General features: G+C 39.1%; 1 protein-coding gene across 1 annotated transcript in view; it reads right to left on the reverse strand.

Moving 5' to 3' along the window:
* RSU1 (Ras suppressor protein 1) overlaps window positions 1-18036 on the reverse strand; it is a 229362-nt gene that overhangs the window by 104830 nt on the left and 106496 nt on the right. Inside the window, exon 8 of the mRNA XM_043967030.1 lies at window positions 14232-14364. Within this exon, the coding sequence (XP_043822965.1) occupies window positions 14232-14364 (133 nt within the window). The remainder of the gene's footprint in view (window positions 1-14231; window positions 14365-18036) is intronic.

Raw genomic sequence — 18036 nt, forward strand, 5'->3', positions numbered from 1 at the left:
GGGAGAAGAAGAGAAAGGAAGAGGGAGAGAAGGACAGGGGAAGAAAGGGTAGTGAGGGAAAGTGAAAGTGAAGGAAGGGTGGGGGGAGAAAGCTAAAAGGAAGGGACAAGTGCTTCTTTCCTGTGGTGGTGTAGGGGACCAACAGAAGACAAAGGGCCCACACAGGGAGGAGAGCAATTCACCTCACTAACCATGAGGGTGGGGAAATGACCATCTATCTCCAGGGTCTTTTGCAGACAAGCGCCTTCCTTCACCCCCTTGTTAGCACAATGGTACCCACCCAGGTTAACTGCCTGGCCTAGAAATCTGTGCCACACAGCATGCAGAGAAGATTAGCAGCAAGAGATCCTAATGTGCTGACCTTGGGAATCTCCCACATTTCCCACATCCTCTGCTCTCCTCCAATTCCCTCAAAACAGAATTTAGCCAGATAACAGAATCCCTCTCTATGGCTTTATTTCTATACAGTTAATTTCCTTGGAGGAAAAAAAAGGGGAGATCTATGAGTTAGTTCATAATGGTATCCAGTTACTTATAAAAAATTAAAAATAAAAAAGTTAAACCAATTCCTGATTTACATGCAACAGTTGGTGCTAACCACTGGCTCATATTTATTCAGCATGATGAATATTCTTCAGCTCCTGAATCAGTTGTATGCTTGAAGCTCATTAATTACTTACAATTTAGAAAAATAGGAATGCTGTCTAGTTTTGTCCTTTAAAATGAGCACGAGAAAAGGGGTGATGATACTGTCAATACTACCCAAAATAAGATGTATTTGATGATTTTCCTTTTTCTCCCTTGGCGTGGCATCTTTGCAATATTAGTGAAATGCTGCCCATTTGCATATAAATGGGCCTAAAGATGTCAAAAGTTTGAATCATATTTTGTCTTATGGAGAAAAATGTGATAATATATTTATTAACTTAAAAACATAACCAAAATATACAGAGGTAGGGTTTCTAAATGGACGATAAATTATCATGTTTAAAATGCACTGTGCTTTGAAAAAAAATCAAAGAAAGATTCAAGTTAAACACTTTTAGGATGTAGGAAAAAATAGATTCTTCTATTCCCATGTCTATTATAAAGAAGAACTAAGCCTCCGTGGCTTGCCTGATTGGAGATATTTTCAGGTAAATCACCATAAAGGAAAAATCTATGTTGCTCTGCGTATTCTGTCTTTATCCTAGAACTGTTTGTCACTGCTGGGAAGACGAAGGTCATTTTAACCCTCTGCAAATGCTCCTGATATACAATCTGGGCAGAGACATCTCCTGACATTACTATTATCAATAAACATCTCTACTGAGCACCACAATGGGGAAATGGGGTTTATTTAAGGTTTTCTTATATAAAGTCACTTCTCTCAATGGGCTTCCTCAAAGAAATGGGACAATGTACATGCTTATAAAGATTCAGACCTTACACAGACAAAATATACCTGTTAAGGAAAGATTCTCTAGGCCAATGACTCGGTCGTCCTAGTAGCAGGTTCCTTAATAATAATAAAAAGTCTATCATATTCAATAATAGTTACTGGAGAGAGGAAGCTTTTACCCACAGCGACTGATGAAGAGCATCTACTAGGGCACAGAGGGACTGAAATTTGCATTAACAGAGGGCATAACCACATCAAGAACACTGCTGATCCTTGAAGCACTGAACATAGTCCAATATATGGATATACACAAGAACATTCAGGATGCTAATCCTTGGTGTGTTCCTACTTAAGGCATCTTTTGGGGGCATTCTCATTACTAGTGCAAAAGCTCACAATGGACCAATTTAAACATTTCACTTTATCCAACTGAAACAATAAAGTTTTATTTCATTAATGATGTCAGGGCAATCTTCACTCTGATGCATTTATGAATAAGGATAATAACCCACATTTCTATAACATTTTAAAGCTCACAAAAATGCTTTACCAACAACAACTCACTGAGCTGTGCAGCATGAGCATTACTAACCCAACTTACAGGTGGGGAAATTGAGGCTGAAGGAGTTTAAGCGATTTGGCCACAATCAATGAGCTGGTAAGTATCAGAGCCAGGATTTAGAGCCAGGCTTTCTGCCTCTTAACTATTTTTTCCCTCTACACCCTCCTGGCAGACTTCCTGGTTGAAAGCTAGGTACATGCAGGCAAGCAAAGGAACACCTTATGAAGAAAGGAGACAGTGCCTAAGTGAAGCTGGATGAGGAAGAAATGCTTTTGGAATCCTGCTACCACTGGAAATGAGACTTTAGATTGCAATGCTTAGCAAATTGCATCCTTCATGGGGATGCCTGCTTTCCAAATGCCTCTTTCAACCAATACATTCCCAGCCTAACATTTGTCAAACCTCTTCTTTTGTTAAGAGTTAGCTTGTCAGCTCTGAAAATGGCTTGTGCTCTTCCATCCACCTTCCTTGATGGAAATGTGAAAAGTGTGAGTTACTCCCTTTCACAAAGAATCTTGTCAAGGATCTTGGCTCCAACTTGACTGCCCCACTGGGAAAATCTACCTTCTAGAAACTTAACAAATGGTGACTATTCTATCATAATTCTGCCGCACAGAAATAAAGAGGTCAAACAAGGAGACAACAATCATTAAAGCAAGCGTAGAAAGGTGATTGTAGAGCCCAACAACAGCCTAAAACTGTGAGAGCAGCCAGCACTGGCCCCCGCAATCAGGACAAGCAAACTTGTTCTCTCGAACCTAGGGAATGCCATTGGGTGGTGACTTCACACGGACAGGGCAATGACAGCTGCACAATCTTGGCCTTTGCTGGAGCAGGAAATAAATGGACAGAGAATAACTGCCTTAAGAGAATTGATCGAGAAGACATGATTAATGCCAAAAATGTACTCCAAAGAAGCGTCTGTTGATGGACCCGTACTTCAAAATCCCTTTGGCTACCCCTACCCCTACCCTTCTTGGCTTGGTCCCATTTGTTAGCATCTTCATCAAGGCAAAGCAGCTGCCAGTACGGCCATTCTTCCTAAGGTGTTTTAATTCACTGTTTTGTTTTAAACATTCATGCTTCTCCTCGGAGTATATTATACCCACTAAATCATACAATCCATCACCTCTCCGTGTCACTATTCTAGACAAAGAAGATCCTCAGAGGATGTGCTCACAACAGAAAGGTCACTTTGAAAGTTGACTAGAGACACGAATGAAAATAAAACATTTTGTTAAATCCTTTGGTAGCGGAAGCTGCCCTTATGAGTTAACTGGGTGGAAAAAGTATTTCAGGGGCTAATACAAGGTCATATGCAATGGGGGGAGCCTTGATTGGCGGCCTTCACTCTGCCACTGGATTGCTACTCATTCATATGATTTTTTTTGGAAACCTTTGGTGAAAAAAGTACTAAATGTGGACCTAACTTTGAATCCTGGGTCTGATAGTATTAGTGACCACAGAGAAATGGTTAAATACCTCTAAGCCTCAGTTTCCTTACTTGCAAAACAGTGATGACAATATTTGTACTATATAAACAGAGTGGTTGTAAGGGAATTACTTTGCAAATCTTATAGTTCTTTTAAAGCTAGAGATTTATTGCTATCATTGTTATTGATATTATTATTATTATAACAAACCACACATTCAAACTACCTCAGTACTGAAACTTCAAGGATGAAGACATGGAAATTTTAGAGGCTAGAGTAAAGGACAAATTAAAATGTTATTTTTCAATACTTTACAGATGTTATGTGGGTTAGGGAGGAGTTTCTCTTTGTTCATGGGGTTTATGTGTGGAGGTTCAAATTAAATGAGGAATGGATTTGTGAGTCTTTTAGGCATTAAAAATATAAAACTAAATTTGTGAAATATCAATTACTAAATTGTAATAAACCAAAACTGTGAAACTGATATGAACCATTTTTTTTTTGCTATTTTTTTTAAAGGCTACAACAAACCACTCCAGTATTTTTGCCAAGAAAATGCCAAATGGGGTCACAAAGAATCGGACATGACTGAAACGACCAAACACCAACAAAAAATTTACAAGCAGGGATATAAATCTTCTTTTACTGTTTTATTGATAGATTCTATGTTCTTTTTTGTAGCATTATCACGTCTCAATAACTGCCACCACACACGCCTGTGCACGTGTGCTTGTGCATACACACACACACACACACACACACACACACACACTCTATAATCCTCCCTTGTGATAAAGAAAACAGTTGAGTAAAACAAGCCGACATATGGTCCATGCTGAAGAGTGAATGCCGAATTCTTCAGCCTACATCTTCTACCTCCGTATGAAGTGAAAAGAAATGGGCTGTTAGTTTTCCAAGATAAATTTATAATTTCTCTTTGATATTCATTAATCCAACAACTGTGGGCTGATCCTCAGAACGTGACAATTACCGGTACTTTCTTGAACCTTCCTGGTTTGGATGGCAGTTCTGCTTTGGAGAAATACAATCTGACAAATTATGAGAGAGAGGCTACACTATCATGGAAAAAGAGCAGTAGATTTGGGCTCAACCCCTGACATTGCTGCATACAGGCTACAGTGACTCAGGACTTGACCATTCTGGATGTCAGTTTCCTCATCTGTAAAATGAGGGAGCTGGGCTAGAAGACTGTCAAAGTTCCTTGCGGCTCTGACAGTCCATGGATGCAGCCTCAGGCCTTCCTTCTGTGCCACTCATCTGGACGACTCTCCTTAAATTTTAACTTACTTGCTTCTGATCTCGACCAGCACAGAAATGTCTTAGTTCCCTCCTTCATCTTGCTTCCAACACTAAGGAAATTCAATCAGCACCACAGGCCCTAATTCACTCCAGCTCTTACGATGGTGTAGGCCTAGATAAGGGTGGCAACGGGGACCCCTGTGCACATCTTCTGTAATGCACTTATCTGATATCCCTTAATCTCTAAATTATTTTCGTCATCATTCCAGTAACCTACTGTCCCCAATCTGAAATCATAGAATCACTTGGTCATAGGATCACGGATTTAGGACTGGAAGGGATCCTGGGGGCCAATCAGTCCAACCTCCTTCATTTTACAGAACAGGAAACCGAGGACCAGAGAGGTTAAGTGATTTTGTCTAAGGTAATCTATGGCAAAACTGGGATTTAAATCCTGATCCTCTGAGGCCAGAGACAAAACTGTTGCCTTTCCCAGATCCAGATATTCAGTACTGGTCTTTCTCCTGAGCTCCAGCCTGTCCTGCTAACTGGTCATTTCAAAATGGATGTTCCCAAGACACCTCAAACTTAGCATGTATGAAAAAGAAATCATTCTCTTTTTTCCTAAGCTCTCCCATCTCTGAACTTCCCTGTTACTATCAAAGGCACCACCACCCTCCTAGTCACCTGGGTTCACAACTTCAGTATCGTCTGCAACAACTCCCACTCATTCCATATATTCTATCAATTGATACATATTGTTTCTACTTGTAAACCATCTCTCACCTATATCTCTTCTCTCCACTCACACAGTCATGATACCAATTCAGGCCCTCCTCACCCTTCACCCAGAGTGTTTCCAAGAGTTTTTCCTCATAATCAATAAGTCATTTGTTTTCTTTACCTTCCGCACACCTCCAATGTAAAAGAACAACAACAAAAAAAAAAAAAAACCCAAGAAAATGATTATAAGAAATATTACAATAGCTTTCTACTGGTTTTCATTCTTTCTTTAAAAAATTATATATTTTCCTCCAATTACATGTTAAAACAAATTTTTTAACTTTTTAAAAAAGTTTTGAGTTCCAAATTCTATCCCTCCCTTCTTCCCTTCCTTTTCTTGTCCCTGAGATGGCAAGCAAATCAATATATTTTAAATATGTACATTCATGTAAAACAGTTCCACGTTAGTCATTTCATCCAAGAATACTAGAATAAAAAAATGAAAGAGTGAAACATAGTATGCTTTAGTTTGCATTCAGACAGTAATTGATTTCCATTCTTAACAATCCTCCATTAAGCTGCCAAAATGCTTTCTCCTGAAGCTCAAGTCTGACCATGTCATCTCTATATTCGGTAAACTCCAATGGCCTCCAAGATCAAATATAAATACCTCATAATAACCTGGTCCCTTCCTACCTTTCCAGTCTTTTCATACTTTTCCTTCACCCAGGCACATTATGATCCCTATAGTGGTTTTCTGCATGTTTTTCATCCAAGAAAATCCATCTCCCATCTCCATGCCTTTGTCCTGCCTGTTCCCTATACCTGGGAATACTCTCCCTCTTTACCTCTGCCTCTTAGAACCTACATTCATCAGTCATAATGGTATCATTAACTCTGAAACATGAAACATTTACTAAATGAGAAAGCAAAATAGCAAATGATTATAACTTGACCTTTACTGAATTTGAAGGCAGAAGTATAAATAATCAAAACATAAAAGTATACCCATAGACACAGGTCACACCCTCCCATCAGAGCACACAGTGTCCATGGTGGGACGGCGGACACAAATGTGTAAAAACAGTATGGAAGTATCTGAACAGTTAAACCGGCATGGCCAGGACAATTCTTTAGGGAATAGTATGTCCCATGCATCACCTACTAGGTGAGACCACCCCACTTCTAATTTTCTCTGCTCTCCTTTGGCTCTAGCTACTTCCTTATTGATCTCAACCCAGGCAAGCAGCACTAAACTCTTTGTTTCACACAGAATGTAGTTTTTATGTTTCTTTCAGCAAATAAAACATCCATGTAAGAGAAGGACGTTACTTTACATACATAAATGTAGTTTCTACAATCAGAAGGCAAGATCCCTGAGGGCAGGGATTATTTTTTCTCCCCCCCCCCCCCAGTGCAAAATGCCTGCCACATGGTAAGCGCTTAATAAATGTTTGTTGATTGAGTGACCCATGAATCCTATTTGATAGAAAATATCATTATTAGCATAGTGAAGGGACTATGTTTGGCTACCTCTTCCTCAGAACATTTCCACTCAAATGCCTTTCTGGTCATTTTTTAACACTAGCATATCTGAAAGAATATTTTTTTTAACTCAAACATAGATTTTACACGATCATTTATTAGATTTATAGATTATCTTCTTCCAATGAGATCAGGGAACTGGGATAACATTTTTCACTGATACAAAGTAAGTAAAATGTCTAGATCTATCAAATGGGTTTAAAGCTAGTACTTGCTAGAATGAGTTTGTAGTATTAAGGAGCTCGGCTCGATAGTCCATCAAAGAAGAAATGACCTCTATATCCCACTTTAGTGATTTTTAAAAATGCATTAAGAGGAAAAAGGATGGCAAAGGTAGAACATCAGATTATAGACTTAGAACTCAGAAGGGACATTAGAGGTCAACTCATTTAAACCCTGCCTTTACAGATGAGAAAACTGAGTCCAAAAAGGTGTCCGCACAACTAGCAAGTGGCAGGGTCAGGATTTGAATTCAGCTCCTCTGACATCCAGTGAATCGTTCTTTCCACTGTACCAGCTGCCATTCTATAGATAATTTAATTGATCAATCAGTAAAAATGCACCCTACTAGGCACTGGGTAACCAATACAAAAGTAAAACTTATATTCTATGAAGCACTAAGTGTCTGCTAAGGGTGCAGCGGCTTAATAAATGCTTGATTAGGGAATAAACACATATGGGGAATAGAAGCCAGGGAGGGGAGTTCTGGTCTTGGCAGTCACAGGAATTATGAGGAGGAGGAGTAGACTGTCCCATCCTTTCTAGTAGCATTTGAGTTGGTTATTGTCCCCCAAATACAAGTAATTAGAAGAAAAGAGGAGGTGTAATGATTGGAATGATGCCACCTACTGGAGACTTGCTGTGGGAAAGCTCCACCATGAGGAAAATGCCTCAGAGGCATTGTGGCTTTTCCTTGGCGTCAGGAAATGACGTTTGCTCATGGGGGCTGTCTATCAAGGCTACCAGCCAATCAACTTGAGGAGCCTCCTATTTTCTGGGAGGAGACAGGAAGGAGGAAAGGGAGTCTGCGCGGAGAGCTCTTGTGCTTTTGGGTTCCTGACTTGGTGGTGGTGGCGGCAGAGGACTTCACAGGAAATTTGAGGAAAGATAGGAATGCCAGGCTGTTGGAATTCTGTTTCTCAATCTTTTTCTTTCTATTTTCCAATAAACCCTTAAAAACCAAAACTCGTTTTATCAGTGATTTTAGTCAGTTTCCCCCAAAACCTGGGGGAACAGATTAGAATCCACATTTAGAATCTTAAATTACACAGTGGAAGAGGGTACGGAAGGACACGCTCACCCACAGAAGGACAGTGAGCACAATTCTCAAGCTGGGTAGGCCCTGATTTTCTGGGAAGCACGGTTTGGGGCTTGCTAGACATAGTGAGTTTGGGTTTTACTCCTTCACCCGCCAATCAGTGCACTTCAGTCTGAGGCCAGAGTCCAAAAGCTGAATGGATTAACTCCACAGGGGACAGAGGGGCCATCTCTGGAATGTCATGACTCACTGTTCTGGGGGCGAAGGTGTATAGCTAGCTTTAAGGTGGTTAGCAAGATTCCAAACTCTCAGTAGGCCCTGGTGTTCTGGTAGAAGCTGTAGGGGATGATCTAAGGCTCTGGGGAGGGAGGCATGTGAAATACACAGATGCTATTTTTTATATTTGCAGTTTGCAGGGTATATTTTTCTTCTTCGAAATGAACTGAAGGTGGGCCTTAGAAAAAGAGAATAAGTAACTGCACTTAGGAAGATATTTCAGGGCAGGTAGGCAAAGATGGTATAAAAGTGAAATGGCTAGTCAGCCAATCCCGAAATAGCAATTAAAAGTAAATAAAACTCATCCTAATCTGGACACTGTATATGGATCATAAAGATCTTGCTATCCCCTTGGAAGAAAGAATATACACAGTCAAAAAGAGACAGACCATATCGACAAGAGCCAAAGCAAAACAGGAACCATTTTAGTCAAGTAAGTACTTGTTCTGCTCCCACTCCATTTCACAGCCTTGGATATCGTGTCCACTCAAGTCAGAGGAATGGGGAGGGGCCAATGTCTAAGCTGGTAGCTCTTCTTCTCATTTTTGAAGCAGGGCACAGTGAGGGGGAGCCTTCGGCTAAACAGTCAGGGCCAGTTTACACTCTCTGAACTACTGTGAAGTAGGTGCCTCCTTGAGGGCTGAATCCTTGAAGGACCGAGGCCTTTGCATTCCACCCTACAGCCATGTTGGACAGAGTACTAAGGCAGAGGAAAGCAACAGTAAGTGCCACTGAATCCCTCCACCTACTAGATGGGACAAAACTGCTTGTCCTTTACCTCACCCAAGCCTTCTTCCATGGCTTCACGTATGCGGGGAACGTGTTCCATCTTTCAAACAAACTCAACATAAGTCACAGTATAAGACTCATACACTCATACAGTGTACCCTAACAAGTCTCAAAAGTAAATAAAGCAAAATACTTCAAGTACTAAGTTGATTAAAAAGTTATTTTTAATAACCTCAACTCTAATTCCTTTGATCTGTATATATTTTTATATAGAACCATAACTAGAAAGATTTTATATACTGGGAGTGAGTGGCACTAAAGTAGAGCCTGAACTCTTTCTTTCTTCCTTTCTCTCTCTCTCTCTTTTTTCTTCCTTCTTTATCTCATTCTTTTTTTCTTTCTTTCTTTACTCCTTCTTTCCTTTTTCTATTCCTTTCCTTCTCCTTCCTGCTTTCTCTCCTCTCTCTCCCCATTCTTCCATCTCTCCTTCCTTTTGTTTCCTTCCTTTCCTTCCTTCTTTCCCTCCTTTCTATATCCCCCTCTTCCATCTCTCCTTTCTTCCTTTCTCTCTATACCTTCCTTTCCTTCTTTCTCTCTCTTTTTTCTTCCTTCTTTATCTCATTCTTTTTTTCTTTCTTTCTTTACTCCTTCTTTTCTTTTCTCTATTCCTTTCCTTTCTCCTTCCTGCTTTCTCTCCTTTCTCTCTCCCCATTCTTCCATCTCTCCTTCCTTTTGTTTCCTTCCTTTCCTTCCTTCTTTCCCTCCTTTCTATCTCCCCCTCTTCCATCTCTCCTTTATTCCTTTCTTTCTATACCTTCTTTTCCTTCTTTCTCTCTCTCTCTCCCCTCTTCCATCTCTCCTTCCTTCCTTCTTTTTGGCAAAAGAGACCTCAGAACACCAGCTTGAGGGTGATAACAGTGAAACCACAAATACAGCCTGACAATTGGTAGCTTCCTAATATATTAACTAATTATGCTTGTTAATTAAGTGGTAAGTTCTGTAATATCTATTCTGCTAAAGAAATCTAAGTGCTGTCAGTGCACTCTCAATTTGGCACTCCAGCTAAAAAGTACTTATCATTCCACCCAAGTCATGGCTCCATCTTTAGGGCAATAAACACAAAGCATAACTCAAAGAACCACAAAGTTTTACAAATCAGTATCGTCATACACAGGCTGGGTCCAAAGTCCCGATGTTTTAATAACTTTTTAAAGTATTTTTCTTTATTTTTCCCTATTTATGAGATTTTACTTTTCACACATAATGTAAATTAATTTCATATATATATATATATGTGTATATGTATATATATATATACAGTATGTGATACTATGGTATTATAAATTAAAATAAAAAAATAAAGGAGTTATTAAATATTGAAACCCCTTCATGATTTTTGACCTACCCTGTATAAAAATCACTGTTATCATATAATGACAATTTTCTACATAACAATTCTGAAGCACAAATATATCCCCAAATCTCTTCCCCAATCAAAAAAAATATTCAGAAAAGTTTTAAGGCAAAATATATTTTAGTATATTCTAATTCTCTAAAAGTTGGAAATGCATGCCTGTGGCTTATAAGTTAATATTCTGGGTAGCTAAGAGGTAACTCTAATACCCCATTTCTCACTTTTTCAAGAAACTGGGAGTTTACTGAACTTACTGTTTTAAAAATATTTAAGGGTGAAAGCACACGTGTACATAGACACAGTGCCTTACAAATGCAAGCATGGCCTCTATGTCAGTCACCTTAACGTAGAATCATAAATTTAGAATCAGAGACCATCACGCCCAGTCCCCTCATTTTGCTGAAAAGGAAATGGAGAGGCTGTTATCGCTTTGCAAATATCTTCAGAATGACCCTAGAAGGTAGCTGTTATTATTACTCCCATTTTAGAGATGAGGAAATTTGGGACCATTATTTTTAAACAGTGATTAATGGGGAAACAATAAAGGAAAATAACCTGCCCATTTGAGATTAAATTCACATATATTACTCTCATTTCTTAAGCTAGGCAAAAGTGACCTAGCTTGCTCTCATGATATCCGAAGGCTGACTGCTTAGTAGTGGAAAAAACAAATTAAGGGATCTATAGTGATTCCAAGTAGTCTATTCTTCTGATGAATCAATATAGTACAACCTATGGGTTTCTTGTATATTTCTTTCTTTTTGCAGGGCAATGGGGATTAAGTAACTTGCTCAGGGTCACACTGTTAGTAAGTGTCAAGTGTCTGAGGCTAGATTCGAATTCAGGTCTTCCTGAATCCAAGGTGCTTTATCCACTGCGCCACCTAGCTGCTCCCTTCTTGTATACTTCTAGGACCGAGTATTATAAATATCACTGGTGTCCACTTTTATGCTGCTATTGTTGGTGTTTTTAAAGCCACTTAAAAATGGGAAAGGTTTTACAGTTGGAATGTGCTACCATTTTGGCAATTACAGCCTAATAACTATTTTGTTTTAATGTCATTGCTCAGCACAGCTCACCCTCTGTGATCTTGTCAGATCTAAGCAAGTCTAGGCTATACCAAGATGGAAATACGTGACCAAAGAATACCAGGGAGCTATGCAAAGGGGGTTAACTATTTAAGAAAGGCCACCTTCACCCATCAATCAGGACTGATCTCCTGGTCAGGGATGGAAGGGGAAGTGCTGTGCGCTGGCTGTTGTCATGATTCTATTAAGTCAAAAAGGAAGAGGTCTGCTGAGATGTGGTCCTTAATGATCCCAACTTGTAAAAAATGCTGTGGAAACTAAAATCCCAACAACTGGTCAAATTCAAAGGCAAGCCCGAGTTTCATTACCAAAGCCTTATATCTTAGGAGCTTAAATTGGTTCTGCCTACATGTTTTTCACGTCTCTTTCTTTTTTACAGGCTTGCAGCCAGAGACAACTGTATCTGAACCTCAGAGACGATTTAAGAAGTCTGATAAATAACATTAATAAGCTTGGATCAGTCAAGAGAACACTAGCTTCAAACTTAAGAGACCTGGGTTCTAGTCTTAATTTTGTCATTAACTAGCTATGTAATCATGCATAAATGACTTCAGCTTCTGGGAATCATTTTTCACCCGCAAAACGAGAGTTCTAATACATGATGGCCAAGATCCCTTGTGGCTATGCCATGTGATAAATATATAAGCTGGTCTTTGTAGGACAAATACATTTGAAATGAAATGGAATGCAGCATTATTAGCCAACACACAGGGAAAGACAAAGTTCTCCTTAGAGGAAAACCCCATGGAAGAAACAGTAGATGCAAAATAAACCTCTTTTAGAGAAAGTTTTCCTCAACTTTTTACTCCATCTGGCAGAGAATGATCTGAGATGATGAAAAAGATGCTGAAGTGACACAGGTTTCCACAATACACTCTTGCCCTCTCATTTCCAAACTGTTAAGTGTTGGGACCAGCTAGTCCAAACTAGAGCTGAACAAAAAAATCCCTTCTCCAACATACTTAATGGGTTTTATCCACTCCCAGTGAGGTGGGAGCCCACGACCACCAGACAGCAGATATTCCATTTCTAACCGGCTCTAATTTTAAGAATTTCCTCCTGATGTCAAAGCTAAATTTACTTCTGTGTAGCTCCTATCAATCACTCCTAGATCTGTCCACTGGGGTTGAGGAGAACAAGTTCACTCCCTCCTCCCCTTTGAATACTAAACTCAGCTCTCACGTCGCTTAATAGTCTTCTCTTCCCTAAGTTAAACATTCATGGGGTCATTAATTGTCAATCAGGCACTACCAATCAAGACTCTTGGCCATTTTCAATGCCTTCCTCTGGATGCTAACTTTAAAACACCCTTCTTAAATTGATGTCCAAAACTAAACATTACTCCAGACATAGTATAGTCAGGCCAGAAAACAGTGAGATTATTACCTTCTTCTTCCTAGGTTACCACGTCTCTCTTGGAAACTTAATGTTAGCTTCTTTTGAGTGACATATCATCTCACATTGCTGATTCACTGAAATCACAGTCTAATAAAATCTCCAGATAATTTCCAGATAAATTATTATCTAGCAAGAGATCTTCCATCTGTTATGTTTAAAGCTGACTAAGCAATTATTGCTATTACTCTTCAAATAAAAATTCCTTAAATGGGAAAGCAGCATACATGAGGAAACAAACATTCTGTCTTTCTCTATCTGTTCATTATTATTACCCCTATACCTAACGCTAGTTCAAAAATGCCCATTCTGTAAAGACCACCCCATAGAATCACAGAAGGTCAAAGCTGCCAGAGAACTCACAAAACATAAATTCCTCAAATGTGAGCTAATATTATCCATATTCCTGTTTTTGCTGCCTCCTCCTTTATTCTCTTCTGTGTATATTAACGCCACCCTCCTTAAAAGCAGGAACATGTTTACTCAGCACTGGCCATAAAATTTTGTTTTAATTCTAAAGAAGTTAAAAAGATCAATTTAATTGACAGTCATTGAATATTTCTTTTATCTAAAGAAAAATACTTGCTCAATTTTTACTGTTGCAGAGTTCACAAACATAACATGAATTCAAGATTCATTTACGTTCAACATTTTCAAAGCTGCTGAAAAAGGTATTTCCAAAAATAATTTAAAAATAATTTCTTATCATTTTGATTTTGAATGTTACTTTAATAGGATACTCTTTTAAATACTTCAAAGATCATCATTTTATTGGAATGGATAATCATTCCACTAACACAGACCAAAACTTCCTTATGCTTCAGCACATACTTTTCTTTAGTTGTTACGGTTAAAGGAAAAAAAAATCATCCGGAAGCCAAACTTGTCCTTGAAGAACAGGCACAGAGTCATCATTAGGCCTCTACTCAAGGCTTTTCTGGCCGGAAAAGACCCATAATGACTTGTGATCTAATAGTGTAATCTTTAAAAACACGTTGTCACCTCTGCACTACAACGAGGCACCAAAGGAAGACCTCAGTGGGGATTTAACGTTATATGACAGTAATAGCTATTTACCTGTATTAATAATGCATTATATTTGGAAAGGCATGGCAAACTGCAACTTCTGTACACACGCAGTCAAATTCTTTAGGAGAAAGTACTTACTACTTGTATGTTTCAGAACGAATGTATTCAAAGACATGAGACACTCCAAGCTGGAACTGGTCAGCAATTGGGGTAACCCAGGGATTATTCTCTGCTTTGAAGACCTGCTTCTGGCCAGTTAAATCCAAGTTTCCTGAAAGGATTGAAACAAAAACAGTATTGAATTAATCTTGTCTGGAGTGCGCCATCCAGATACCCTAATGCCATCGTGAGCAAGATCAGTGCCAAATCAGTGTTTTCGTTTATTTATGCATTTAATTGTTTTTCTTATCAGAATATGCAGATTTTCTACATGCAAATCTCTTTTCCTTTGGCACCCAGGAAATATAATCATCTCTACACCAAGCAGAGATCACAAGCTATTTAGTGCTAGTATACAAATTATTTCTTTCCAACACTCAGTGACTTATGTGGTTGTTTTTTTGGTAAATGCTTAATTTATGCTAACTTTTTCTTTTTCCAATGACTGCAAAGTTAACATTACTTTTCTACTTTGTTGGTTCTTAATCTTCGGTGGTTTGTACAAGGTCATAGGCAGGAATGACACGAGAGCAACTCAGAGTCCTGACTTATGGGCTTGAGAGGGTGCTCTGTCACTGAATTATGTGCTCACCTCGATTAAAGGGAGGACTTCCCCCTGTTTTTTCATCCAAAGTAAGGTGAGGGGATGATGGATAAGAGGAATTATGCTGATTCATTATAGAAATAAAGCAAGTAGGGGCAGCTAGATGGCGCAGTGGTTAAAGCACCGGCCCTGAATTCAGGAGTACCTGAGTTCAAATCCGGCCTCAGACATTTGACACTTACTAGCTGTGTGACCCTGGGCAAGTCACTTAACCCTCATTGCCTGCAAAAACACAAAAAAACAAAAAAAAAGAAATAAAGTAAGTAGTTTGAGTGGCAAACAATAATACTCCTCTTGTAAATATGCCACCAGTGTACATTTTCTGTAGGTTCATTAGCCTCACAATGTACAGATGTGCTAAGTATAGCACTTGGTATAGCACAGTGATGTGTCTTACATCTTGTCAGGTGAGCAGTTAAGGTTTTACCCTGGAAACATCTAGGCCCTTATTTAACAAAGATGTCTTCATAATTCAGTGACACCTCCAAAAGCTAGTATTTGGTGAAGATGCCTGGCTATTCTAGTCTGCTAGTTAACTCACGGAATCTTTTTTAGGTGAACTGAAAGGGGAGAAAGTCAGTATGTATAAATGTCTCCTGTACCATTTGAGAGGCTGAGGGAAAAGTTAGGCAACAGTAATGTATGTGGCTTCGTTTGGCAGTAGAATGAAGATACTTCTGAGGCTTGGTTCATCGATGGTCCAAAAAGGACACCCATGCTGCCTTGTCGATCTTCTCAAGACAGACAATGGCATACCTTTGGTCTATGCTAAGGCTCTATTGCTGACCTTGGCTGCTACTCGTAACCTAGCACATGAAATTTCATCCTTGTATGAAAGTATACTGCTAAACTTCACCCCTATAATCGGCACTTTGAAAACAAAAAAGGTGGCTTAAAATATTTACTACAAAGAATATGCAGGTTATTTTCCATAAAATGAAATAATTAAGGTTTCCAAAGGCTATTTTTCTTATATGGACATGCATGCCTATAAAGAAAATTGGAAAGGAAAGAAATACAAAAATACAACCAAAAACTACTGCATAAATTTTTTTTTTGGTTAAAAACACATTTAATCCATTCAATAAATATGTATAAAGCATTTTGCATGGAGATAGCATTGTGCTGGTTGCTAAGAAGGGTACAAAATTTAAATAATGTGTTAGTGATTCCTCTCCTCGTGGAGTTTATAGCATGGTAGTAATAAACAAGAGAATGTAAGTTCCTTGAGGGCAGGGCCTTAAAAAATGTTTGGTATTGTATCAACAGTGCCTAGCTAGGTATATAAAACAAGATTTGTGTGGGGGGCAGCTAGGTGGCACAGTGGATAAAGCACCAACCCTGGATTCAGGAGGACCTGAGTTCAAATCTGGATTCAGACACTTGACACTTACTAGCTGTGAGACTCTGGGCAAGTCACTTAACCCTTATTGCTTCCTCCCCCCCCCCAAAAAAAAAGAAAAAAAATTTTTAAAACAAGATTTGTTCAACCAATGAAAATATGAATGAATGAAAGGATGGAAGAAGACATAAACACAAATAACCAAAACACATAAAATAACTTGATAAGTACATCAGCACAAGACAACACAAAGTGTCCTCTGAGGTTCCTGAACAAAGGTCATTACTGCCTGGGTAGTGGAGGGGATCAAGGAAGAATTCCTAAAAGGAGCTGCATGAGGGAGAATTCAATAAGCAAAGAAGACAGTTCAGGCTGTAGGAAACAGTGTAAACACAACATGGTTTCTGCAAGATTACAGGGTGTGTGCACGGGCAGAACATATTCCAGTTTGGCTCAATTATTAAAAGTGTTATGGGAACAGAATTAAACAAGAAAGGAGAGGTGGTATTTGGATACCAGGAAAAATACTTTAAACTTTACTTCATAGATAAGAGAGATTATAGGAGATTTCTGAGAAGTGGCTTTTCCCTTTTTATTTTTCAATTAGCTAACACTCATTTTCTCTCCTTTCCACCTTCCTACCATTGGGGGGAGGGGGGACAATGAGGGTTAAGTGACTTGTCCAGGGTCACACAGCTAGTAAGTGTTAAGTGGCTGAGGTTGGATTTGAACTCAGGTCCTCCTGAATCCAGGGCCAGTGCTTTACCCACTGCACCGCCTAGCTGCCCCCTGCCATTTTTAAAAGAAAAAAAAATAAAGTTTTTATACAAATTTAATATAATTAAGTCTAATATAATAAAATCTCATACAAATTAGAAGGGAAATAGGTAACTGGGGGAAAACAAAAAACAAAAAAAACCTTTGTGCCAAGTTTCTCTGATAAAAGCCTTTTAGCCAAAATACTCAAATTTGTAAGAACTAAGACACATTCCCTGGTAGAAAAATGGTCAAAGGGTATGATCAGTTATTGTTTGTCCTCTGTTCTCAAAGAGGACCATGACATCAGGAGGTGATATCATGACTTGCATCGAATTGGATTTAAGTGAGGGAGAGCTGTGCAAGGTCACCAACCGCACTCTCTCCTCCAGATCCCTCTGGGTTCAATGGCAAGTACACAGGGTAACTGGAGAAGGCCCTGGATGTTTAAGGCAATTGGGGCTAAGTGACTTGACCAGGATCACACAGCTAGTAAATGCTGAGGTGAGATTTGAGCGCTGGTCCCCCCAACTTCATGGCCAGTGCTCTATCTACTGAGCTACCTAGATGTCCCTATATATGATCAGGTAGTTTTCAAAGGAGAAAATCCAAATTGTCAACAATCATGGGAAAAAATGTTCTAAACCTCCGAATAATTAGGGAAATATGAACCAAAATAACTATAATGTTCTGTATCACATCTATCAGATTGTCAAGGATGTGAAAAAAAGGAAATGACAAATGTTAGAAAACAGGTACACTATTGCATGGTTGGTGGAGCTGTGAACTGGTCCAGACATTCTGGAAAGCAATTTGGAATTATTATCAAAAAGCTGCCAGGGGCAGCTAGGTGGTGCAGTGGATAGAGCACCAGCCTTGGAGTCAAGAGGACCTGAGTTCAAATCTGGCCTCAGACACTTGACACTTACTAGCTGTGTGACCCTAGGCAAGTCACTTAACCCCAATTGCCTCACCAAAAAAAAAAAAAAAAAAAGCTGCCAAATTGTGCATACCTTTTGAACCAGCTATGCCATTACAAGGCCTAACCCCCCCAAAAAAAAAAATCAAAGAAAGAAGAAAAA

The sequence above is a fragment of the Dromiciops gliroides genome, chromosome 5, assembly GCF_019393635.1.
Source record: "Dromiciops gliroides isolate mDroGli1 chromosome 5, mDroGli1.pri, whole genome shotgun sequence".
In the NCBI taxonomy this organism is placed as follows: Eukaryota; Metazoa; Chordata; class Mammalia; order Microbiotheria; family Microbiotheriidae; genus Dromiciops; species Dromiciops gliroides.